Here is a 25,132-nt window from a genome sequence, read left to right as displayed (position 1 = left end):
GCTGGTCTGCACTGACTAAATGATGCTCTCCAGGGTTTCAGGCAGGAGTCTTTCCCAGTCCCACCTGGGGATATCGGAGATCAAACCTGCTTTCAAAACGTGTACTCTAGAGCTCAAAACATGAGCTCTAGACCTTCCCATACTAGCAGAATGGGAGCAAAAGCCCCTGCATCCAGAGCATAGCAGTCTTTAGCAAGGAGATCCCCCCCCCCAAACTATGCTGGGGGGTTGGCCTTTTGGGGGACTGGTGACAGTTTTGTGGTATATCTTAGATGAGATTTTAGTCAAAAACTTGTGAAACGCAAAGGGGTGCTGAGTCCTCAGGTGAGCTGGCTTGTGACACTGATACCTTTATGTTCCGAAACTTGGGATGTTAGAATCTACAGAAGGAATTGCTAAACTAGTTGGACAGTGTTGTCTTGTAAATTACTAATACGGTACAAGTCTGCTCCTGTGAACCAAAATGGTGGAGAGGGGGAGTGGAGAGAAGCCCAGAGGAGCAGTGCAAGCTGAATGCTTGTCTTACAGCGACTGGATGTGGGCGAACCTGTTTAGGCTGCATACAGATTATCCTCTTGCTCTACACAGAAATCAGCAACTTGCCCCCTGAGCACTCTGGTGGCACTAGCCCTGATCAGTTTTTGGCAGTTTTTACTATCTGTTCAAACCAAATGCTGGAGAAGGGAAGCCTGGTTGGCAAACTCCCATCTTCTCCACTTTCCTCATTTTAATTGCTTCCCCATCTCTTGTGCAAGTGAATGGAGCACTGTGCTTAACAGACAGGCCTGCAAGCTGCTTTTAATCTCTAGGCATTTTTATTCCTAAGGAGAGAGCCTTGCTGAAGAAGGAAAGTCCTGGGCGGTCCCTTTAGTTAGTAAAGAAAAGGTTTGCTGTAGTATTAGAGATGGAAACACACACAGAAAAATGAATTATAAAAATAAGAATGTTCTCTGAGTGATGTGGGCTATTGCTGTGGGGGAAATAATCTTTCTTCCCCTCCTCCCACTTTTTTAAAAGGCTAAAATGAGTATCTATATACGTTCTGCTTTTTGCATACTAAATAAATATATTTTACATAGTTGAGTTGGAAGGGCTGATGCAGGGATGGAATTATTTTGCCTGCCATTTGCTGGTATCTTAAACTTGATGAATGGCTCATTTGAAAAGAATCCCAGATTACTTGTGGGTCCATCATTGTACTTTGAACGCTGGATTGCTGTGGTGAGCAGGAGTGTATTTTGCCTGTTCTATAAACATTGCTACCAATGGTATATGGTTGTTGGTTTCTTTGTAGTTGAAGCCACTGTCTACAGTAAGCAGTGTGAATCACATGCAGGGAATTTTATACATTCAATGACTGAAGTGCCTCTCTATTGAAAGAGGGGGTACTAACTATTCAAACCGTACTGCAAGTATATTTTGGTGATGAACGCCAAGTTAATCCTTCCTCCTCCTCTCTTTCCCCTTTGTACCTGATTGGAATTGGAGAAGGGACATCAGAAGAAGGCCCGGCTACTTGAAAACCATGAAGGATCCAAGGATTCGGACAGCTCGGCAGGTCGACGAGGCAGCTTAAGCCGGAAGCACGGGCGATGGAAAAGTCGCCCGGACAGTCCTGGTGTTCTGGTGGCCAAGGTGGTGAGAGCAGTCACGGTCAAGCACAAGCCTGGGCGCAGATTGCCCGTGTACTCGGATTCCTCAAGCAGAAGGAATCTGACAGAGCTCAGAGGGGATGCCCAGCTGGGAATGTTCCAACATGGGGACACAGGCAGTGTGGAAGGTGCACCGCAGCCTACAGAGAACAACTTCACTCCCAAGTGTGAAATTGCAGGCAAGGATGCCCTGTCTGCATTATCCAGGGCCAGCAGCAAGCAGTGTCAGCAGGAGATTGCCAATGTGGTGTGTCTGCACCTAGCCGGGAACCTGATGCCACGCTCTGTGCCACGGCAGTGCAAGCTCTCTGGTAAGCACCTTTGATTATCTCTGGAGAGATGCTTTGTCGATTCAGGGACATTCACCCTCTGAACATGTGCAGGCTGGTAGTGCAGCCAACTGTTGCCACTGGTGTTTCTCAGCCTCCCTACAGGAGAGCCTTTAAAGTGGAGAAACCAGGCTTGAATTTGGAACTTTCTGCCTGCCTGCAAACCACCTGCTCTGTTGCTGAGCTGTGGCCCCTTCCAAAGAGAGGTCAGTACCACTCTAAGCTGTAACTAACCCTTTGATTAAAGGAGACACAAATAATCTAATTAAGGCTCTTCCCATTAGCTTCTTCGTAAAGAGACTGGGCTGTCAGTGTTGGTTCAGTGCCTGATAAGGCTGTCAACTAGCCAGAAAAAAGAAAAAAAAATCACTTGGTCTGCTACCTAACAGCTTTCAGCATATTGGTAGGCAAATGGTCTATGCCAGCACAAACTTTGCACAAGAGTTGAGACCTTCCTAAGTAGTTGGGGGGAGGGGAGGAGACTGGTGACTAAAAACTGGAAGTGGGTTACGATTGCTGCAAGGGAGCCTTTTGAGGTGCTTTGAGGCCCACAGGGGGGCTGCAGACCTCCTGCACCTTCTGGAGGGCCATAGTGACCCCCTGTAAGGGAGAAAAAACCCCTTTTTGCAGAGCAGCAGCACAGTCCAGGAAGCATCATCACTACAGTTGCAACATTGCCGTGCCCCTTAAGGGGGCAGCGACTGTTTCTTGCTGGCCGGGATGCTGTGACACCCCAGTTTGGGAAATGCAAACATGGATAAACAAGATGGTCAGAGAGTGGAGAAATCCCAAAGCCAGAGGTAGTCCTGTCCAGTTAGTCTGTGGTTGGGATTGTACCTAAATCCCGACTTGATTGCACACATACAGTGATGGTGTATTGGCAGTGTGCCCTCCTTCGCGTACCCCAGTCATGAGTTGTATATTTATTTCTAACATCTCCTTGGGTGTATCCTGGTGGCTGCTTGTTGGGTAACACTGTAATGTCACGGGGCCACTTTTCTTCATCTGGGATCAGGCCAGGCACAGAGCTGTGCTCCCTACCCGACAGTCACTTGGCCTAAAGAACTTGCATGACAGCTCTTCTCTACAGTGACAGGTGAAACGCTGCTCAGGTGATGCTCATTCTGTGTGTGTGATCCCTTTGATCTCTGCAGGGAAAGTCAGCCCTGTGATCCAGTGGGATGAGAGCAGGATGCTCCAGGCCTCTGTGAGCAAGCCGGTGCGCATTGCCTACATGCTGGTGGTTCACGGGCGAGCCATTCGCCAGCTGAAGCGTCTTATCAAGGCAGTCTATCACCAGCAGCATTTCTTCTACATCCATGTTGACAAGGTGAGGCAAGTGGCCTCTTTGGGTGTATTCATAGAGTGTGGTGCTGTGGGGATTGTGGGATGAACCAAAGTGCACAAATACTGTTGCCAGGTGGCCTCTCGTCTTCTAGTGAAGGCCACTAACCCAGTGCAGAAGTCATCTCTCCTCCGCCCTTCCCCCCCCCCGTGCACAGTCGTCTGTCTACTGAAGAGAACTTAAAGGAGGGTGGGATATCTGTGTACTTGCCTCATCTCACTTCACACTGTAAGAGGGAGAAGCCACAGGGGACACATGTCTCTTCTGCACTCACAAAAGCCAGTTGCAAAGGAAGGCAAGACTCCCTCCCCCTAGTTCTCCTGGAAGGATGACCTTTTTTCTCACTTTGCAGGGTATTCAGGAGAAAGAAGGAAGTTATTTTGGGAGCTTATTTCTCTCTCTCTCTCTCTCAGTGAGCAAAATAAGTTTTGCAGGCAGACAACATCTTTATTTCAAAGTTACCACAATGAAAGGCAGTCTCTAACCCTGTCTTGTTTTATTGAATCCTTTACATTGATTCCTTTCCAAGATGCTTTCATCATTCTTGCTTGCCATACAGAGGAATCTAAGCAGAGCTGGAAGTGAGCACTCTGTGAAGCTCTTCAGGTGCATATATGCGTAATTAGTGCAAAGTGCAAGCAAAGACCCATCTCCTACCCTGAGTTTTCTGGGCATGCTGGAAATTTGAACTGAGGAGTGTTCAGTGGCGATGGTGGACAATCGCAAATAATTGTCCACTGCCCACTAAGCAAAGTCAGAGTTTTTGTGTCCCTGGGGGTGATTATAGAAATGAGGTCTAGTTCCACAAAGAACAAATTAAGAGGTAAACGTGTATCTAAGCTGCATCACTTCATATTGCAAGTCAGGACTCACATAGTTGAATGCGCCCACATGAGGAACCATTTCTACACATGGAACACTAGAACATCAGACAAGGATCCCTCTCTTTGACACTGAAGCGTCTGTGTCTGGGGAAGTTTTTGTGCAGAGAAGCAGCAGTACCGGTTCAGACAAAGGTTTTTGCTTCTTCATCTGTCTGTGAAATGTTGACTAGAACACAAGTCATTTTGGAAGGAGAGTGGATGATGTATCCCTGAGATAACATGGCCAGTGGATAGTGTGGATACACTTTTCTGCTTTTTCGCAGCTTCCATGTATGGCTTTGGACAGGATCTGTAATGTCTCTATTTTTGTGGCAGCAAGAAACATAGAACTAACCGCGCCATTAATGTTGTATAGTGGCTTACTCTGCAAGCAGTGGGGGCTATACAGGAAGGATCAGAGTTTCACAGTCACAGTGCCTGCTATAAAAATAAATCATGCTAACTTGGCATAGTTGCATACATTTACATGAATATGGTGGGAGTATGGCAGAATTTAGAAGTGTTGGGTAGTAGGTGAGAGTAGTCTTGGAGACATAGATGTCTGCATCATTTTGAGGGCAGCTGGTCTGATAAAGCACAGGGCAGAGGTAGGATGCAAAAAGCCCTTTTGCTGACCATTGGATATGTTGACCTTTTTTTAGAATTTAAGCACAAAATCCCAATTTTTTAAAAATGTTTCTTCAAGGAAGGTGTTGTGTTCAAGCTTCTGCCCTAACTGTCATAGTTTTGCATGGCTTTCTAAACCCTCTTTGAAGAAGGGGGAAAACAGATTAAACCAATGGTTCCCAAACTTACCAGGGTCATGATGTCCCCACAGCCTCTTCTTCCTGGCTCAGCTGGCTGCTGCCATCTTGGATCTCTCAAAATTTTGCGAGATCCAGGATGGCTGCATCAAGTCATGTGAGATTTCACAAGATCCAGAAGAGGTAGGAGGTGCCACTGGGAACATCCCAAGGTGTCCCTGTGAGTGTGCCATGATGCCAAAGGGGGTCATGATTCACACTTCGGGAACACCTGAATTAAACTGCAATCTTCCTTGAAACATTCTGCAAACCTTGAACTTGGCACTGAGTTTTCTTGTCTTCCCTGCTCCCCTGCAGCGTTCTACTTACCTGCATCGTGAAGTGGTGGAGATGGCCCAGCACTATCCTAACATCCGGGTCACGCCTTGGCGCATGGTCACTATCTGGGGTGGGGCAAGCTTGCTGAAGATGTACCTACAGAGCATGAAGGACCTACTGGAGGTGAAAGACTGGGCCTGGGACTATTTCATCAACCTCAGTGCCACAGACTATCCTACCAGGTTAGTGGGGAGAAAGTGTGGATGAGACAGAGGAGAGCATGACTGCAGGGTCAGCAGAACACCTGCCAATCAATGCATCATCCTTTAGAGTTGGCTACGTTGCATAGTTGGAACCCTTTAAAATCTCACAAGTACAAGGGCACAGGGGATGCCTTTAAGAGGGGATTGGACAAATTTCTGGAGGAAAAGTTCATTATGGGTTACAAGTCATAGTAGGTATGTGCAAGCTCTTGGTTTTAGAGGCAAGCTGCCTCTGATTGCCAGATGCAGGGGAGGGCACCGGGATGCAGATTGTGTCTGTTGTCTTGTGTGCTCCCTGGGGTATTTGGTGGGCCACTGTGAGATACAGGAAGCTGGACTAGATGGGCCCTTGGCCTGATCCAGCAGGGCTCTTCTTATGTTATGTTCCTAGCTAAAGCAAATAAATATAGAAAAACAGGAGAGAGCATGAAGGACAAGCAGGTTGCTCTAGACTAGGGAAGCAAAGTAAGGCAAAGGCCCTTAAATGGACGGAGGACACCGAATGAAGGAAGCCCAGTGACCGAGATGGAGCAAGATTTGGCAGTGAAGTAGGACAGTTTACTCCAACATTTGTGGGATGGCCTTTGTATTGAGCAAAATTCTAAGGCCTGGCTTGTCTATGAGGGTGGCTGAAGTGAAATCACTTCTCTTGTAGTATGGGTGCTTGAGGCCAGGATCGTGGTCTTTGCACAGCACAACTAACGACTCTAGATCAGAAGTTGGAAATAGTGAAATTGCCACTCCATGCAGGACCAGTGGTCCAAGAGTCCATCAACTGCAATATCGTGATTATGACAGCAGCTTATACTAGACAAGTATATGCAGATAGAGCAAATGGTGATGTAGCATCATTTATTTGCTCTTTGGCCTGACTGTGTCCTATGGAAGTGTATCCTTGGATGTTTCACGCTGGGCTTAAAGGCTTTCTATGGTTAAGCTTTCCACAGCTGACTTTTGAGAAAATGCTCCATTTTGAAGCTATCTGTTTATGAATTGGATTTTGAATGTAATTTTTCCATGCTGTTCAGCAACGTCTAACTCCTTTTAAATATTCCTCACAACAATAGTAATAAAGAACCGAGAGAGTTGTCTGTGTTATGTTACTGTGCCTCACGGGGTTATGTTGGAGCTCTTGCTCTTCAGAGGATGGTTTAGGAATCTTTTCACTGCTTCTGTGCCAGTATTAAAGAGCCGAAAAGGTTTTGAACTGTCTGATACATACTTTAGTTTGTCATTCCCCAGCTGAAGGTTGAGTTTTTATTAATTACAGTTGACTTCATAAATTCCTGTCGTATGGTCTGCATGTACAAATCTGTTGTACTGTGCAAAGACACAGTGTCACTTCTTCATTAGTTCAAAGCATGAATTGTGGCACTCTCTGTTTCACATACAAGGTATTTCATACTGCTTTATAGCATTGGGATCCCCATTTCCTTTCCTGCTATCCTCCTTTTAAAGATTAGGGTGTTTGAATTAAAGTAGAATGAATAAGCATGGAAGCGGGGAGCAAAATTGTGATTGGGGGCTCTGCCACCAATCTCCTTGTGTTTGTCTGAGGAAAGCCTAAACTGATACAAGTACAGGTATCTCCTAGTACAAGTGGGAACCCTGAAAAAGCAGGCTTTCCCAAACAAATGGAGAAAACTGCACAAATGTAGTCATTTAAGCTCACTTAAGATCTTCAAACAGACTTAACATTGGACTGACAGTGGAGCTTGCCGCTGTGATCGTGCTTTCCCCTATGTGCAAACATTCTACCCTATCTGGAACTAATTTGTAAAGCCTCCCCTTTCCCTGAGTTATATTAATTCTTCCTTTAAATTGCTGCCCCCAACAGGACCAATGAGGAACTGGTGATGTTCCTGTCCAGATACCGAGACAAGAACTTCCTGAAGTCTCATGGCCGAGACAATGCCAGGTAATTCTCTCCCAGTGCCAAGTTGTCCTCGCTGAGTGAATTAAAAACAAACTCTGGGCAAGAATAGGTAGAGAGAGAACAATAAAATGTCCATTAGCTGCTGTCACATCACATTGTTGTAGTACAGTAGATTTTTGTGACTCATTGCAAGAGACATACTATTGCCTCATTGACTTAATGGAGTCAAGGTAATTGAGATTGTATGAGTCCCCAGCTACAGTTTCGGCGGTAAAGTCAATATACCTGCATGGTCACAGGTTATAGAACCTGGCAATTTGGCTACTTTTTTTCCTTGGACTCCAACTTGCGGGGGGTGGGATTTTCATTTAGTTTTTAAAAATCAAGGTGCTAGACTTCATTACTGCAGCAAAAACTACAAAATCTGAGGGGTTTTTGTTTTCCCTCAAGGTTCAAAAAAGCAAAGGGACTTTGTACTAAACTTTCTGCTAAATCAAAGTTTGAACTTTTTTTTTCTTCACCCTTCCCAGCCTCATTCTCCCTCCTGCTGCTAATATTGCTTCTTCTGGAAACAACACAACTTTGGAGTTAGAGTATATTTACCCCCATTTTTGTTACAGAGATGCAAGTCAGCTTTAAAAAAAAAAAATACATCACAAGGCTCAGAATGTAAATAAGATATTTCTACTGCTGGTGAATAATTTCCAACTCTTTATAGCCTACTCAATTTATCTTCATGAGGCTTCAGTTGGTGATTCTGCAGTCAGCTTTGTTTGCTACTGTTTGAGTGTTTGCTAAGAAGCTCCTACTGGAACATTTTTCTCAGCAGGAAGGGTAAGGGTTGCAAAGTCATGGTACCTGTTGAAGCCTCTGGCAAGAGGCCAGGCCCTGGCTGATACCCTCTCTTCTTCAGCCACTGGGCCAGATATAGAGGATGAAAATGGTGTTCCCTGGTGTTGAATTTAGGCCCCGTAAATATAATTTGTGCAGACTGTGTGGAGCTTTCTGGCTACAGAATCTGGTGCTCTTAGTGCAGCATTCTAGAACCTCTCTTACTGTGATCTTAATGCAGGACATGCCTTGTTGCTTTCTAGTGAATCTGAGGCATTCATCCCTGCACAGGTTCATCAAGAAGCAGGGCTTAGACAGGCTTTTCCACGAATGCGACTCTCATATGTGGCGGCTGGGTGAACGGCAGATCCCAGAAGGTATCGTGGTGGATGGTGGCTCTGATTGGTTCGCCCTGAGTCGTAGCTTTGTGGAATACGTGATCTACACCAGTGACCGACTGGTTTCCCAGCTGCGGCAGTTTTACACATACACACTTCTCCCAGCAGAGGTGAGTAGGCCAGTTCCTACATTGGAGAGACTGGGGGATGGCTTTAGTTTTTAGAGGGACAGCGTAGTGGATGGTTTGAGCTTTGGGACAAAATACCCTTAATGTAGGATAAGGCTTCTGTGGCCCGAGTTGTCACCTAATGAGAAATTCATTTTCTGGGTTTCACGGCTATGTTCACCAAGTCCAGATAGTAAACTGACAAAAGGCAAATATCCCTGCAGGCAACCTGCTTCCAGCAGAGCCTACTCCTATCTGGCATTTAGATGGGAGTAGGCTCTGCTAGAGGCAGGTTGCTATTGTCTATTCTTAGGGTTCTTTTGAGCTTTTGGCAGGGATATTTGCCATAGTTTTTTGTTCTAGAGCAGTGTTTCTCAAACTGTGGGTCGGGACCCACTAGGTGTGTCGCGACCCAATTTCAGGTGGGTCCCTATTCATTTCAGTGTTTTATTTTTAATATAGCAGACTTGACGCTACCCTGGTTTGTGACTGCGTTTGGGGAAAAGTTACAGAGCTGTACTTTTAACAGGCTACTATGTATATGCTTTAAACAATGATAGTAAATGGAACTTACTCCTGGGTAAGTGTGGGTAGGATTGCAGCTTAGGATTGTTAAAAAATTTTCCTGCTTGATGATGTCACTTTCGATCATGAAGTCACTTCTGGTGAGTCCTGACAGATTTTCATTCTATAAAGTGGTTCCCGGCGCTGAATGTGCGAGAACGACTGCTCTAGAGTATGATATTCTTGCTCCCAGTGGGTTTCAAGATTTCCAGGTGTCAGCTTAGTTGTATTTTTCTTTATTCCCTTGATACCGCTCTACGGCGCTTAGGGCAAAACGTCAGGTTACTATCTAGACTTGATGAATGTGGCCTTGAAACCTGGAAAATGAATTTCTCATTAGGTGAAAAGTCTCTTGTTGCACGCCTAGCTATGGCAGGCACTTTGGTTATCCTCTCCATGTCACAGTGTGCCTGTCTAAGTTACTGGCATTCTTCAAACCAGTAAAACAGCCTGGTTGCTGACATGTGTTTTTCTTTTTGAGAAGGGACCATCCTCTGAATTAGTAGGAAGGGAACATGCATGGCAAACCACAGAGGGGAAGCGAGAACTGTTTCACACCCACCTGCCCTGTTTTTGACTCCCAGTAATAATAGTTTGGCATTGGCTAGGGATGCACAAAATCTTGCCCCTGAAGAAATATCTTCTAACTTTTATGCCTGCTTTTCTTAGGTATTGGTGTGAGTGAGTGAGCAGCTGCAGCTGCTTTTGTTTATATTAAATATCAGTATCCTGATTATGTTAATTGCTGACTGTAGATAAGAACTGTGGGGGGAACACAAAGGAGAGCTGTGTTGTCTGCCATTGTTTGCTTCATGCAAAAAACCAGAAAACAACAAAAGAGTTTGATTTTGTAACAAACAGCCGTAAGACGGAAGTGGTTCCAATGAATGGAGAAAGTAGCCTAGATGCAAATTTTTGTATACTGTATGCTCTTTCTTTCTGCCTTGGTGTCCTCCGGCAGGAAATTCAGCACTGTAGAGAAAGACGTGTGTGAATCACTGCAAGCCTGATGACCTGTGCTAGGAACTGCATGAAGCAAATGTTTTTAGATGATGATTTAGTGTGAAAGGAGAGAAGATTTCATGGGGTGCCTTTTCCAAATACCTTAGACTCCTGTGTTTATTCTAAAGAATATTCTTTGACTGTAGCCTGCTTCATCCTTACGATTCAGAGCAACTGACAATATTTTTCTAATTCATCCTCCCGACAGCATTGTGAGTTTAGCTTGTAGTTTTCACGGTTTCAATCTGTGAAGCTTCCTTTCTGCATTGATTTTTTTAGTTGAATAACCCCTGCTGATAGCAAAAGATTCTGGAATGTATTTCTGCGTTCAGGCCTACGGGTTAGCCCTGTTGGGTCTTACCATTGCCCCATGAGGACCAAGAGTATGCTCCAGAATCACCTGGAATTAAGAAGATTGCTACATGCTGTTGGTCTGAGAAGGTTGTCTGCCATTACTGATCCTCATTAAAGAACTGAACTGAGGAATCTCAGCTCCCTGGAACACTGAAAATTACTTGTTTAGGATATTGGGTCAATGACACGGCTGTCATTGATTTTTAAAAGTGGTTGATTTTAAAGTTAAAAGCCATTTCTGCTAAATTTTGCATATACGCAACAGGGATCAAGTGTGTACACCTGTGGGCTGGGCAGAAATCAGGTTAAGGATACAGTCTTAACCAACTTCTGCTCTACTGAGGTAAGGACAATGCAACTCCGAAGTAACGTTGCCTTACCTTGAGGAGGCCTCTGTGACTGCCCCCTAAGGATACAGCACATGCCCCATTGGCACAGCTATGCCAGTATTGGAAAGTTGGTTAGGCTTGCGCCCTAAGAGACTTGCTTAGGGCACTGGTAGCTGGGCTGAGATTTGTTCTGACTGGTGGACCGCGCACTGATCTTTCCATAATGAAATGGATAGAACTGAAGTTTGACAGTGCAGATGTTCCACAAAAGTGAAGGCAAAGTAGAGAATTGGATGGTTCTACAGGGATAGTTCTATTGGATGTAAGGATATTAAGAATTATCATCTCCATTTTTTAACATTCAGTGTCTGGTGAATCCTGCCATCAGTGATACATACATGAAATCCAGCAGGTGTTTACAGTTTTCACAGCACTTCCACCTGAATCCTGATAGTATGAGTTGCAGATGTCAGGCAGTATAATCTATTAGGTCATACCTAACAATAGCCTTCATTATTCTTTTTACACTTCCTTCCAGATAGAAGGATGAAACTAGTGGCATGATGCTGAAGTCTGTTGCTAAAATGAGAAATTTGGCCCGGCTTGCTTATTTTGAATAAAATATTCTGATTTGTAAGTTGAAGGATTCTTCTTGCAGAGTGTGGCTTTTTTTGCTTCTGATTGGAGCAGTGTTGGTAGAAAAACAGCACCCACAAACCTGCACTTGATAGATTTGTCAGCATTAGGGCATATTTGAGGTGAAGCAAGCAGCCGTTTGTTATGGGGCAACTGCTGTGTGGTTCACTCTGGTTTCAGCTCGCTCACTCTCTTTCTCTCTGTGTACAGTCCTTCTTCCACACTGTCCTAGAGAATAGCCACGCCTGCGAAACCCTTGTAGACAACAACCTCCGGGTAACCAACTGGAACCGCAAGCTGGGTTGCAAATGCCAGTATAAGCATATTGTGGACTGGTGCGGCTGCTCGCCAAATGACTTCAAGCCACAGGACTTCTTGCGACTACAGGTGATCTGGGCATTCCCTTTCCCTCTGCAAGTTTCATTCCTGTTCTCAGGTCCGATTCATCCCCTTTTTCTGCTCCTTTCCCCCCTAAAAATGAAGCCACAAGCTTATCTAGTCTTGTTTCCCACAGTGGTCAAACAGATGCTTCTGGGAAGCCCAGGCATACTCCTCCTCTTGCCATTGCTTCCCTGGCACTCAGAGGCAGCACGTGGCCATCATGATCAGTAGCCTGCCATGAATTTGTCTCATCCCCTTTTAAAGCCATCGAAACTAGTGGCCGTTGACATGTCTTGTGGCAGGAAATTCTGAACATTAATTCTGCGCTAGGTGAAGAAGTGCTTCCTCTTGGCTGTCCTAAAACTCCTACCGATTGTTTTCATTGAATAATTCAAGTTCTAATACGAAAGGAGGAGAAAAACAGCTATCTACTTTACACACCGTGCATGATTTTTTTAAACCCCAACCATGTAGCTGATTGGGGCACCACCCTGGGGCACACGGGTCGGCCTGCTGCCCCCTCCGACCCAGAAGTAATGGTGGTGACATGATGGTTTCAGTGCAGTTACTTCTGGAGTACTTAGAGCAAAACTGTCACTCCAACCAACTGTGCTAATTATGACTGCAGGGGAAGGCAGGAGAACCTGTACACAGCCTTTCTTGGTGAGGTAGCATGCTACTCAGAACGAGGCCGGCCTCTTTCAAGTGGCTCGGCTGCGAATGAGGGGGGCAGGACTGCAGCAACTCGATTGCCCCAGCAGGGGCTGCATTGACACCCCCAGAAAAGTGACACCTGAGGTCACAGCATCCCTGTAACTCCCTCCCCTCCCCCAGCTATGCAACTGAGAAGCTTCATTCATTTTGCACCTTAGTCTAAAATAAAGTTTCTAAACTTAAAAAGCCTCAAATGTTATAACCTTACTTTGTAGGGCGTGTGCTTCTGTTTAGCATTCATCAGGTGCTTTGCTAAGGAGCCCGGCTTCTTCTAGGTCTTTATTGTACAGGTTGGTCTGGCTTGGAGAAATAGTACTCGTAAATACGTATTTAAGAGTTGTTCGGGATTGACAATGAATGGGGGAGGAGTGTCTAATGGTAGTGGAGGGACAGGCAAAACTTAGGTGGTTTTGTTTAATTTCGAGAAATCTTCCAAGCTTGGGAAGCTCTAGGACAGACGGAAGGTGGCATTAGGGGCTGATAGAAGGGGAATGAGTTAAAGAGGAAAGGAAGGAGGTCTCATCTGGCACTGCAGGTGGAGTCATTTGTGATGGATACAGCAATATCTTGACTTTCATTGCCTTGCTCTTTCAACCGTTTATAATGAAATTTAAATTAATTAAATTTCACCCATGTGCTTTCCTCTTTCATCTGATTTTATCCAACCTTCCATCACATTCATGTTTGTTTTTCTCTTATTTCTGTTTATTTTGCATGCATTCACATGTGTTGTATAACTATAATTATTTATGGTTTTGGCTGGCCAAAATAAATTAACAGGCTAAATAAGGCTATGGTTTGACATTCATCCAGTTTGGACTTTCATCCATGCTCTGGTCCCTAACCAGATAAAAGTGCAAGGTGTTGCTGTACTAGAACCTTGGAGCTGATGCTGGAAACCAATGAAGGCTCTTAAGGATTGGGATACCATGGTTCTTCATGCAGACATATTAAATTATGAACTTGGTTGATACAAGAGTTGATTCTGCATATTAGCATGTCTTGGCCAGAGTCAGGACATCTGCAACAGCATGAATCTTAAAATGACAATCCTGTTCTGTTTCTACTGGAACTACAGGTCACTATCTTATGAACTGATGTATTCTGAGACTCTTACAAAGGTTAGGTTTACTGAACAGATCAGACCAGCATGCTGAATAAGAGATGCAAAAGCAAGGTTACGATGTTAGGGAGTGCTTCAGAGTTGTCCCACTTGGTTGGAAATGTTCTTAGAAGGCAGTTTCTGTAGCTATGTTGCAAAGATCACTTTCCACTGGGGCCTTGAAATTGTGTAACTGCAGCCTTTGGCAGTAGTTACAAAAGTGCAACCAATAGCATCAGGCAGTAACCTGGATCTTTGAAGAAGATCGTGCAGTATCATTGAATTCATCTCACAAATCCTCCAAAGGGCTTCCTTTTTTCTTAAGCACTTTGCCTTGTCACTCTTTTCCTTCCAGAAAAGAATCAGATTCTGAAACAAGCAGAGGTTCCTAGCGGTCCAGTTTGTAAAACATGATGGCACATTTTTGTGACAACTGTGCACTTTGCTTTAATTTCTACAGTGCCCCTATTGTTTCACATTAAACTGTGGGACTTTATTACAGCAAGGAGATTGTGCCACTGTGATTCCTCAAGTTCTCTTCTCTTCAGTGGTGTAGCTAAGAGGGTGCAGGGGGTAGCAGTTGCACCAGGCATCAAGCTTTGGGGGGGGGCAACAAGCTGAGCTTGACACTAGTGACCAAAATTTTGAAAAATCTTGGTATGTATGAATAATACCTTCATGTTATATATCATTGGAAAGGTAATTTAATGCAGAATGCAATGCAACAAACTGCACTGGAATATCTGTATTCTACCAAAAGCTATGGCCAATTAACCATAATAAGAAACACAAAAAAGGAACAAAAAGTGGATTTTCTTAACTCAAAACTGACCTGTGAGACTGATTGTTCTGAGTGCCAGTGACATATTATGTTATTGACATGTTGCAATGACATGTTATCATGATGCAGCATGAAACCAATAAGATGTTAATATGAGTCAGTCCTCATTTCCACGTATCATAATACAGTTATCCCTGCTAACTGGGTAAAAGGCACTTTTTCAAAAGGTGCCCCTCTTATATTTAGCAGGGGGAGAATAACCGTCTCTCATTACACAGTGTCTCAAACCAGTCAGGGGCACACTTTTAATTTATTTACTTAATTTGATTCTCTCTGGGGGGGCTACAAATCTTCTTTGACCCCAGGTGGCAGATAGATGCCTTAGCTATGCCACTGACTGGGGGGAGGCAGCACAGCAAGTAGGTGGCAAGATGCTGGGGAGAGGAGGTGGGTTCCTCCCAATTTTCACTTTTAAAAAAGCCTGGGCGTGACATCACATCCAGTTGTGATATCACTTCTGGGGCAACATTTTGAGCTTGGCACCGGGCTATGCAACCATTAGCTATGTTACTGCTTCTGTTGGTCAATTTCTAGTCTTTCTCCCTTTCATGCTGGTTAGGCCAAATGCTTCCAAGATCTGGGCTGTAAAATGCTCCCCCAAATGTCTCTCTTCAGCAACTTTCCAGACCTACATTCTTTGCCAGGAAGTTTGAATCCACAATCAATCAGGAAGTGCTGGAGATCTTGGACTCTCATCTCTATGGTAACTACCCACCTAACACGCCAGCCCTCAAGGCCTATTGGGAGAGTGTCTATGACCGTGTGGATGGGCTGAGTGGGCTCAGCGACGTCACCCTGACTGTGTACACATCCTTCTCCAGGCTGGGGCTGCAGAAAGTGACATCTCCACAGGCACAGAAAGATGAGAGGCTTTGCAGGTAGTTCAACCTGTTGCCAAACACTGGGGTTACATTTGGTAGTGGGGAGTGGGAATTTTGCTTGTGGGTTTCTGTGCTCTCAACCACTGGGTTTGCATACATGGGCACCACCAACTCTGATGAAAGTTCATTTTTCTACTTCCTGGGGCTTCCTTGCTGTTGGTGGAGAGTGGGGCACTGATCATTTGGAGAGGAGTGTATTTCAGTGGTACCAAGGCATGTGCTTTGTACACTGAAGGTTCCACTACCATCGCCAGTGAAAAGGTTGTTGGGTAGCAGGGCTGAGAGGCGTTGGAGCCCTGCTTCTAATCAGACAGTACAGGGCTATGTGGATGAATGGTCTGATTCACTATAAGGCCACGTCTAATGTTTGTATGGCAATGGGTGTCCAGGGCAGGAGTGAAGGACAACAAAGTTCATTAGTTCCATCCCTGAAGTCCTGCATGAAGACGAATTCTGATAGGTCCCCTGGAATTAAAAAGCTTGGTTTTCAGTAGAAGTAGGAGTATCTGTGCTTCTCGACTCCAATCTTGTGAAACACTCATTTCTCTTCTTTCTTAGATTTGAGTCACAGGGCTTTCCATCCAGTGTGCAGCTGTATTTCTATGATGACCATTTCCAAGGTTACTTGGTGATGCAGGAGGTACAAAACTCTGTAACTCGACAGGTGGAATCCCTGGAAATGTGGCTGATGCCCCGAGGGACTCTCAAACTAGCAGGTCACGGCAGACAAAATAACCGTTTGCAGAACCTTGAGGTGAGGCACCCGTTTCCACCCTGTTGCTGTTAAGAGTTGCTGCTGGCTGTAATCTGGCCTCAAGCTCACTCTCCCCTGCCTTAAGTACCCCAGCTTTGCTAGCATGGAAGAGTCTGAAGGGAAGAGGTCCTCCATGCAGATGCAACATTAATTTGGTTTCTTACTTGCACCCCAATCCTGTCCCCTTGTTCTGCCGGTGGACTGTGTGTTCTGCCAGTGGAAGAGTGAGGTTGCCAGTGGAACTGGCAGTCTGCTGGTGAGTAAAATGAAACTGCCCATGCAGTGGCTGACAGCCATGTGCGTGTGCAGCAAAAAGACCACTGGCAGGGGTGAGTTGGGGGGGCAGGAGGAGGCAGGAACGAGACAGGGAGAGCGAGGGACGGGGGAGGGCAAGAGACAGAACAAGGCGGGAGGCCCCATTTACCAGTGGTGCTGGCACATACCAGTATCCTATACCTCTTCCCTCTCCTCTGTTACCCCAGTTCTCCACCAGCTGATAACAAATATTCCCTTACCATAAGGAGACCTCCATGACTGCCCCCCCCCACAAGATGCAGCATGGAGCACATCAGAGGGTTTTGATAGGAATGAGCTGTTTGAAACATCTGTATATAAATTTGTTTCCCATTCTGAGTGTTCCTCTGTTCCCTCCCACAGGTAGGTACTGAGTGGGACCCCAAGGAGAGAATCTTCCGCAACTTTGGTGGCCTCATTGGGCCTTTTGACGAGCCCGTGGCCATGCAGAAGTGGTCACGGGGACCCAACCTCACAGCCACTGTCGTCTGGATTGACCCCACGTACGTAATTGCCACGTCCTATGACATCACAGTGGATGCGGAGGCAGAATTCACACAATACAAGCCCCCTCTCAACCGGCCTCTTCGTCCCGGCGTGTGGACCATCCGCCTCCTCCAGTTCTGGGAGCCCTTGGGAGAGAGCCAGTTCCTGGTGGTGCCACAGACCTTCAACCGCAAGCAGCCTCTCCGGAAAGGTGAGGAGGTCGACCTGGGAATGGAGTTTGCTACCTGGTAATTAAACCCATGGTGTCACCAGTGAATACTAAGAACGCTCCACACACTGCCAGGCAACAAACTAAAGTGTATCACTTAGTATGTGCCCACCAGTGAATTTAGCCAGTCCTGGCACTGTGCTAATTTATCTGTGCAATGCACATGTTTCTAAATGCATGCTTTGTCACATTTACACTTGTTGGTATACACTTCCGAAAAATCTTAGGTATGCATCTAAAAAATGTAATGTGTGAGTAGGCCCTGAGAACTTTGTTTTCTTGCGGCCCATCTTTTGCTTGTAATTGTCCTCTCCTTGGAGAACATTCTCATGTTGTATTTTCACATTATTTATGTTAAATTGGGACAATGTGATAATGTACACTAAGCAAAACATGAACCTGTAGTGGTCGTAAGAGTGGCTTTTATCCACAGAATAGACATAATTAGGAACAATCATACAGAGCAGTAAGACATTTCAACCATGTTCAAAATCTGAGAAACAGGTTTACGATCAGCCACCCCTAGCTAAGCAATTAGACTAGGATTGCAGGAACCTGTAGCCCTATGCAGATGTTACCCAATCATGTCTCTCATGGAGGATATTTTCCTCCATGGGATTTGGTTTGTCTCTTCAGGCAAACGCTCTTCCCGTGGAGAAGCATGCATGTGTGTATGTGGAACTATGAGCACACTGTCAGTGAAGGTGTGACTTGCTTGCTCACTCCACCATTGACTGACAGTGGAGAGTCTCCACGGTTAGATAATGTCCGCATAGGACTGGTAAGTGTACTCCTTCTACTTGGGGTTAGCTATGGGGCTGGAGAAAGCTTTTTCTTTCTTCAGTGACTGAGAGATGACTGTGGAGTAAAGTAGATCTTCCTTCTATTGGTGTGTTCTGCTCTGCAGAGAATGTTGTAGCATGAGTTTTTCAGAACATTGCTAATAGGACAGGCAAAGTCTTTGTACCCGTTTGGGGCTGAGAAATTGTGTTTCTAGGGAGGGTTCCAGATGGTTTGGGGGAGAGAGCTCTGGTCCAACCCCCTTGTATAGCGCCCTGTTATTGTGGAGAAGAAACACTCCACAATACCTGTAGCCTTGCTAGAGGTAAACTTAGGGAAGGGATTTATTGCAGGGCTGTCCAAACTTTTTGGCAGGAGGGCCACATCATCTCTCTGACAGTGTTGGGGGGGGAATTTTGGTTGTGGGTATAGACCTGGGGTCGGCAACCTGTGTTTTCAGAGCCGCATGCGGCTCTTTCAGTCCTCTGATGCGGCTCCCCAGTGGGGGCTGGGCGCAGCCAGCCCAGCCCCGAGGGTGCCTCACTCCGGGGTGATGTGCTGCGGGCGCTGGCTGCTGGTGAGTGCGGGGCACCGCTCCTCCCTGCAAAGCTGCAGCTCCTTCCCTGCAGCTCCTTCCCTGCAAAGCGCCCCCCCCCCCCCGCACGCACAGCAGCTCCTTCCTCGGCAGGCATGCAGGGGCAGCGGCTCTCTCCTGGACCTGCTCTCCGCGCCCCACTGCGAGCAGGTGCTCGCAGGCGCCCCACTGCAAGCAGGTGCGGGGGGCAGCCGGGCACCTCTTCCCTGCGCTCTTCCTTCCTTCGCCCTGCAGCGAGCAGGGGGCTGAACGGAAGAGGCGAGGCTGGTCGGAGAAGCGCGGGAGACGCAGCGCTGCTGAGGCAGTGGGCAGGAAGGAGCGAGGTGAGCTGCATTCCTGTCCACACTTCTCTGGGAGGAAGCCTGTTCACTCTACTGGGGCTGAGGAGACAGGCAGAGGATGTCCCCTGGTTCTGGTGTTATGTGAGAGTGTAAAGAGCATCTCCCTATCCAGTCTGTCCATCCCCTGCATAATTTTGTATGTCTCAATCATATCCCCCCTCAGGCGTCTCTTTTCTAGGCTGAAGAGGCCCAAACGCTGTAGCCTTTCCTCACAAGGAAGGTGCCCCAGCACCTACAAGGGAGCTACAAGAAGGGGCTACATTATAAAAATGGGACCTGTAAGAGGGGAGCGCATTATAAAAGTTGCATATACAAGAGGGGAGTGCATTATAAATTGGGACATACAAGGGGGAGTAATAACTATAAATCTCTTTATTGTATTGAAAAATACTGGTCATTAGATTTCGTATTTCATTGTACCTCTTTTACATTACTGTGGAAAAGACACAAAGATGACTATTTACTGTTGGTCAGGATTTTCTGCTAGGGAGGGCACCAGCCCAAGTCTTGCCTATAGCACCAAATTGACTAGGGCAGGCCCTGGGAAAATAAATTAGTATTTAATTTAAATGTATTTTATTTTAGCTCTTTCATTTTTTATATATAATTCTAAATTTAAGATTATGGTGATCTTGTAACATTAAAATATGTTACATATTGTTTTCTCTGTAGCAGTTCATTCATTTCAAAAATGCAACACACTATAGTTTTTTTATACATAGCATAAAGGTAAAAAAAAACTATATATGCAGTGTCATCTTCATTTTAGATGTCAAAAGGGTTTTGTGGCTCCCGAGGTTTTCTTTTCTCCAGAAAACAGGTCCAAATGGCTGTTTGAATGTTTAAGGTTGCTGACCCCTGGTATAGACTGTCCTAGAAGAATTGAAATGTAGATGATTGCAAAGCAATTGGGGGGCACTAGGATGCAGGTCTCTTGTTGTCTTGTGTGCTCCCTGGGGAATCTGGTGGGCCACTGTGAGAACAGGAAGCTAGACTAGGTGAGCCTTGACCTGATCCAGCAGGACTCTTCTTATGTTGTTAGAGAAAAAACTTTAAAATGTGGGCAGGTTCGACCAAATGGTTAGTTTTAGACATTGTGGATTCCAGGATTGAATGCACCCACATTTGCATTCTGAAGTAGTACAGGCTGAAGCAGCTAAACCAAATGGTTCTTCTAAACATGGGGACTTTTAGTCTTCAGGAGCTAGGTAGCTTCCAGTCCTTCCCTATGTTCTGTGATTCCCATCACCTTGCTTCTACATACTTGATTTCTTCTTGGTATTATGTAGATGCCCATCTTTTACTCCTAGTCCCTTTTTCAATAATAAATGATCAGGAAAGAACAAGAATGCAACATTGTATCAGCAAGTTCAAAAGTATAACTGAATGCAGCTACCAGCAGTCTGCATAATTATTCCAAAAGCAAAATGTGAAATGTTACGGTAATCTTATATATGTAGATAATTCAGCCCTCAGGTTTCTACACCCAGTTTTGAAAAGGAAAAGAAATTGCATACCATGATGAAGCAAAACTTGCAGGTGTTATATAAAATCTGTAGATAATCTTAAAACAACACTGCGTTAACTCAGGAAACGCTAGAATTGAGATATGTATAGCTGTCATAGAACCACGGTGTTTCATTTTGTGGGGCAGAATTCTAGGCTTCCTGAGTAGGAGGTGGGTGTCTCTGAGCTTCTAGGAGGGTGAAATAAGGTCATAGAAGGATTGTTACTTGTGTGGGAGGTGTATTCAATTACGTTTTTGAATACTTGGCTAAAAAAATTCAAAATTGAGTTCCAGGAAAAAGCTTAACTCATCTGATGTAAACAATGCAAATGAAGCAGATTTCCATATATTGCTTTTATTGCCTGACTCATTGGGCTTCTGTCAGTCATAGGACAAAGTGCTACACAGAGCACTGGTTCCACCCTTGACCGCTGGAAGTCCTACTCAATCTCATCATCATTAGACACATGATGAAGCCAAAGTGCAGTAGGTATTTCCTCAGTGCCATCAAGCCTGTCTTCTTGAGGACTAGAAAATTGTCTCTTAAAAAGATTTAAAGCTGAGATTCTCAGTACGTTAAGTTCTATGACCCTTATCCAATACCACATTTGCTCAAGGCATTTATTTTTTTGAAAACACCTGCACCTTGCATTTCTCAAAGGTTCAAGGTGATTTACAGTCCTATGCAGGTCTACTCAGAAATAAGCCCCATCTTAAGTCCAGTGGGACTTAATCCCAGGTAAGTACGTATTTAGGACTGCAACTTTAAGGTATTAAAAACTATGTGGAAGGTATGTGCTCTGTAAACATAGAAGTTTGCAGAGCGTTCATCTAGTCCCCCATCTAATCTCTTTTTCCTTCTGTGTTCTGGCTTAGATGACGGCAAGTGGCTGCATGCTGGACCCCCCCGCAATGAGTACATGGAGCAAAATTTCCAGGGTCTGGCTGGGATCTTGAGCCTCCCACGTCTGGATGAAACTAAAATAGGCACCCATCAGCACACACAACTAGTGGGCCAGGCTCTGGAGAACTGGACAGACAGCACTGTCAGCAACTTCTGGTCGGTGGCTGGTCTCTGTGTGGCAAGCCCCTCCAGCTGCTCCACCCTGGAGCTCTGTAGCAAAACCTCCTGGAGTTCACTGTCCCCAGACCCCAAATCAGAACTGGGGACCATCAAGCCTGATGGACGACTGAGGTAGCAGGGGCAGCCGGCAGCATATTCTTGGGAGCAAGGAAGCGTTCCCCATAGCAGGTGTGGGGTGGACGTATATACCTCTCCTCTCCACAGGAAAAACTCTTTACTGCATTATCCTGTGAAAATGCACCTTGTTCACATGGGCAGATATGAAAAGGGACCTCAAAGCAGAAAACTGTCTCATCTGTTGGTGGTGCAAAGATGGAGGTTCCGCTCACCATTCTCAGGATAGGCTGGAGAGAACATGTGGATGGGAGGAGCTCTGCAATTATGGATCCAAGTGTTGGAAACTTTCCAGGCTAGCAGATTAGCTGCCAGCTTCCTGGCTCCACCATGCGGAAGCCAACATGTCCTTCCCAGCCAAGGATGATGGTCTGCAAAATCAGGACTCTTTGTTCCCAGATGGTTGCTGGCAGAGGATTCTGGGAAACGGGGGGCAGGGTAGATGGGAATGCAGGAAGCTAGCTGTCACTCGGTCTGTGTGAGCTGACTTGACAGACCTCTTTCCCATTTGCCCACCCCATCGTTCTAGTTGTTATTTTTTTATAAATGTGTACATATATACATATATAAAACAAAGTGCAATAGAGACCACAGTCATTACTCTCCCTCTTCTGCCTATGAGGGGAGCATCTCAATGTCTCCATTTTCCTTCTTACACTTTAACATACTTTGCCATCTTTGATTCTGACAGGATGGGGAGAAAATTGAATACTTGGTTCCCTCCTAGAGGTGCTTGTGGTTTGGATCATGCTGCTGACATGTGAGAAATAGCTCCTTTTGGCCAACCAAGAGCTGCATCCTGCTTCTCCCTGCATCAGAAGCAAGGAGGGGATTGGGCCCCTTGGGCAGCCATAACAAGTCTCTCCAAAAGCCTCATGCTATATAGTATGGCTGCCTGAAACAAAGCACTAAATCCCCCCATTTGCTTTCAGGATGAATTCTCTTGTCATTGGATTGCTGGAAATCCACCGTCTTTCTCAGCACCTGCTAACGCTGCCACAATGAATAATCAACCCTGACCTCCTTCCTGCAGTCTGCCAAATGTTTTTATTTTGTTCATTTTTTTACATTGTTAAATATGTTCTGATGTGCCATTTGTGTCCCTCTCCATCAGTGCACATTTTCAGAGGGACTAGATACCCAACTGAAGCAGTGTTCCCATCCATGGAAAGTGGTTCTGTTCTGTGCTGAATGTTGTCCAATGTCTTATCACATTTCATACCCTGCAAGAGTTCTCCACTTACTGAGTGAACCATCCAGTTGAACTGGGGATCGCAGTGTCTAGGGCTCATTCTCATTCCTTAATGGTGGTTATGAAACAAAAGACAAAATAGTATCCCTTGGTGTCTCCTTATTTTTCTCCCCCTTCTTCTCATGTGTGCCATATCAAAGTCCAGAGAGAACACAAAGATGATGGGGTAAAATTGCTATTATTGTAGTTGCCTCTGCAAAGAATCTTTTGGAGATGGCTTTTTTTTGTTACTTCCAATGGGTTTGAGGTTTAGAGAGCTGATCTCAGGGTTTGGTCTGAGCCTTTCAAGAGAGAGAGGGCTTCCCAGCATTCCTTCAAAATCTGGATCTTTTCTGGATCAGAACGAGATTGTGAAGGATGCCTGATTCTAAAGTCCTTTGATTTTTGAGAGAGCTGTGGTGGTGCTAAAAAAAAGAACCAAATATCATGAAAGATCTCTGAGTAGAGTTGCTAGACCAACAGCGCATTTGAAAACATTTGATTGTTCTCTGGATTGAGCGCCTAATAAGACCAGTTTCTCCTGCCCTGGGAACACCCAGTCTCTTTCCAGTTATGGGTCGGGATGACAGATAGTATTCCTTTTAGGCTGCTTTGTGTGCTCTCTATTCTGAGCCACAGGAAGAGAACTAGCCAGAACATAAATGGAAATTTGTTCCACAGAATGAGTGTCGAAAGCTTTTGTGTGGGAAACATTATGTAAAATTGTCTTAAATATGCAACACAAATATATCTAGATCTCTACAATGTGACAAGTGTAAATTATTGTAGCTAATTGCCTTTTCTCTCTGTGTGCTGAAAAAAAATCCACATTGGATCAGTACCTTTGGTCATGTAATCTGGAACCTGCTGGTGCCAGATGCCTAGAGCGAGATGTTAGAAGAATAGAGAGATGTTCCAGTACCCAAAATCAACTCCCACATACTATAACCGTCTTTGTTGGCTTGAAGGGTTAATCGGAGTCTAGGACCCAGTGGCTGCCTTCAACTTAAAATTTGTTGCACTCCAAGCAACTGCTGTGACTGAGAAGGGGGTTTAAGGATGCAGCTTGTGTATCATTCCCTCCCCTTTCTCCTACCAGAGGCCTCCAGTGATACCCTCCTAATGGCTGGAATGGAGGGAACTCTTGAGTCATCTCATCTTCAGTTCTTTGCTCACACTGCAATTCCCAAATTCCACAACAGAGTAATGCAACCAGCACACTGCAAATGAAGCAAATCTACAGCATACTCCCAGGCATGTTTACTCAGAAGCATGTTCAGTGGGGTTTACTCATAATCTTGTACATTTACTGTTGCTGCCTTAAGGGTGCTTTGCTTGCTGTATTCTTCATGCCAAATTCTAATTTGGAATCTTTCCATGCTGAATCAATGGCACCCTAAAATAATCCACTGCAACTGCCCTGTGGTGAATCCCTGCGGAAAGAGCCCAGATCAGAGGCTGAAACAGAAGTGCCTACTTTACAGCATATGAGAGATGATGCTTCTCCCATTGCCAGTTGTAAGGATCTGTAGAACACCTTGAAATGTTGCAAGTAGGTAGACTGAAATGTTCTATACCCAGATAGACAATCACGATATGCAGTCATCTGATGACAAATTTGTCTTCCTGGGACAATCTCTGGTGTGGTTTTTTTTGTTATTTTAAAACATTTCTAGTTCTCATGGTTGTAGAAAATATGCACACATCAGGTGGGACATGGGTAGTGTTCAGTGTGGTCAAAGTGGTTGGATCCTATCCTCTCTTTTTAATAGTTCCCTGCCCTGAGTAGCAGGAAGATAAAGAAGGCTTGAAATGCATAAAATTACTCAATGTGCATCTCTTTAGGACAAAATAAAATCCATCCATGCCCTCTGTACAAGTGGTGGATGAATTAGAACAGGGGTGTCCAAACTTTTTGACAGGAGGGCCACATCATCTCTCTGACACTGTTGGGGGCCAGGAAAAAAAGAATTAATTTACATTTCAAAGTTGAATAAATTTACATAAATGAATGTATTAGAGATGGAACATATAAATGAATGAAGGTCTTGCAATAGCTCAAGGCCTGTAAAAAGCCTTGCACAAAGCAAGGCCACCCTCTCCTTTGCTGCTGTAGTTGCATCACAGATGTGAAACAGCAAGCAGTGGAGGGAGTCCTTGTCCCACA

The 25,132-nt window shown here is 45.2% G+C and overlaps 1 protein-coding gene across 2 annotated transcripts in view; it reads left to right on the top strand.

The window, feature by feature from the left end:
- Positions 1-22,320, top strand: part of XYLT2 (xylosyltransferase 2) — a 39,270-nt gene extending 16,950 nt beyond the window's left edge. The window contains exons 2-11 of one of the 2 annotated variants that reach the window (XM_066616993.1): positions 1,492-1,963; positions 3,136-3,311; positions 5,311-5,513; positions 7,372-7,452; positions 8,533-8,749; positions 11,842-12,018; positions 15,285-15,547; positions 16,109-16,304; positions 16,962-17,295; positions 21,413-22,320. In XM_066616993.1, the coding sequence (XP_066473090.1) occupies positions 1,492-1,963; positions 3,136-3,311; positions 5,311-5,513; positions 7,372-7,452; positions 8,533-8,749; positions 11,842-12,018; positions 15,285-15,547; positions 16,109-16,304; positions 16,962-17,295; positions 21,413-21,735 (2,442 nt within the window). In that variant the 3' untranslated portion in view covers positions 21,736-22,320. Of the gene's footprint in view, positions 1-1,488; positions 1,964-3,135; positions 3,312-5,310; positions 5,514-7,371; positions 7,453-8,532; positions 8,750-11,841; positions 12,019-15,284; positions 15,548-16,108; positions 16,305-16,961; positions 17,296-21,412 lie in introns of both variants that reach the window. The other variant, XM_066616992.1, reaches the window with a different exon arrangement.
- Positions 22,321-25,132: the final 2,812 nt, after the last annotated feature.

The sequence above is a fragment of the Tiliqua scincoides genome, chromosome 2 (genome assembly GCF_035046505.1).
Source record: "Tiliqua scincoides isolate rTilSci1 chromosome 2, rTilSci1.hap2, whole genome shotgun sequence".
Lineage (NCBI taxonomy): Eukaryota > Metazoa > Chordata > Lepidosauria > Squamata > Scincidae > Tiliqua > Tiliqua scincoides.
The sequence above is the reverse complement of the archived record's forward strand: the minus strand, read 5'-3'. Positions and strand labels throughout refer to the sequence as shown.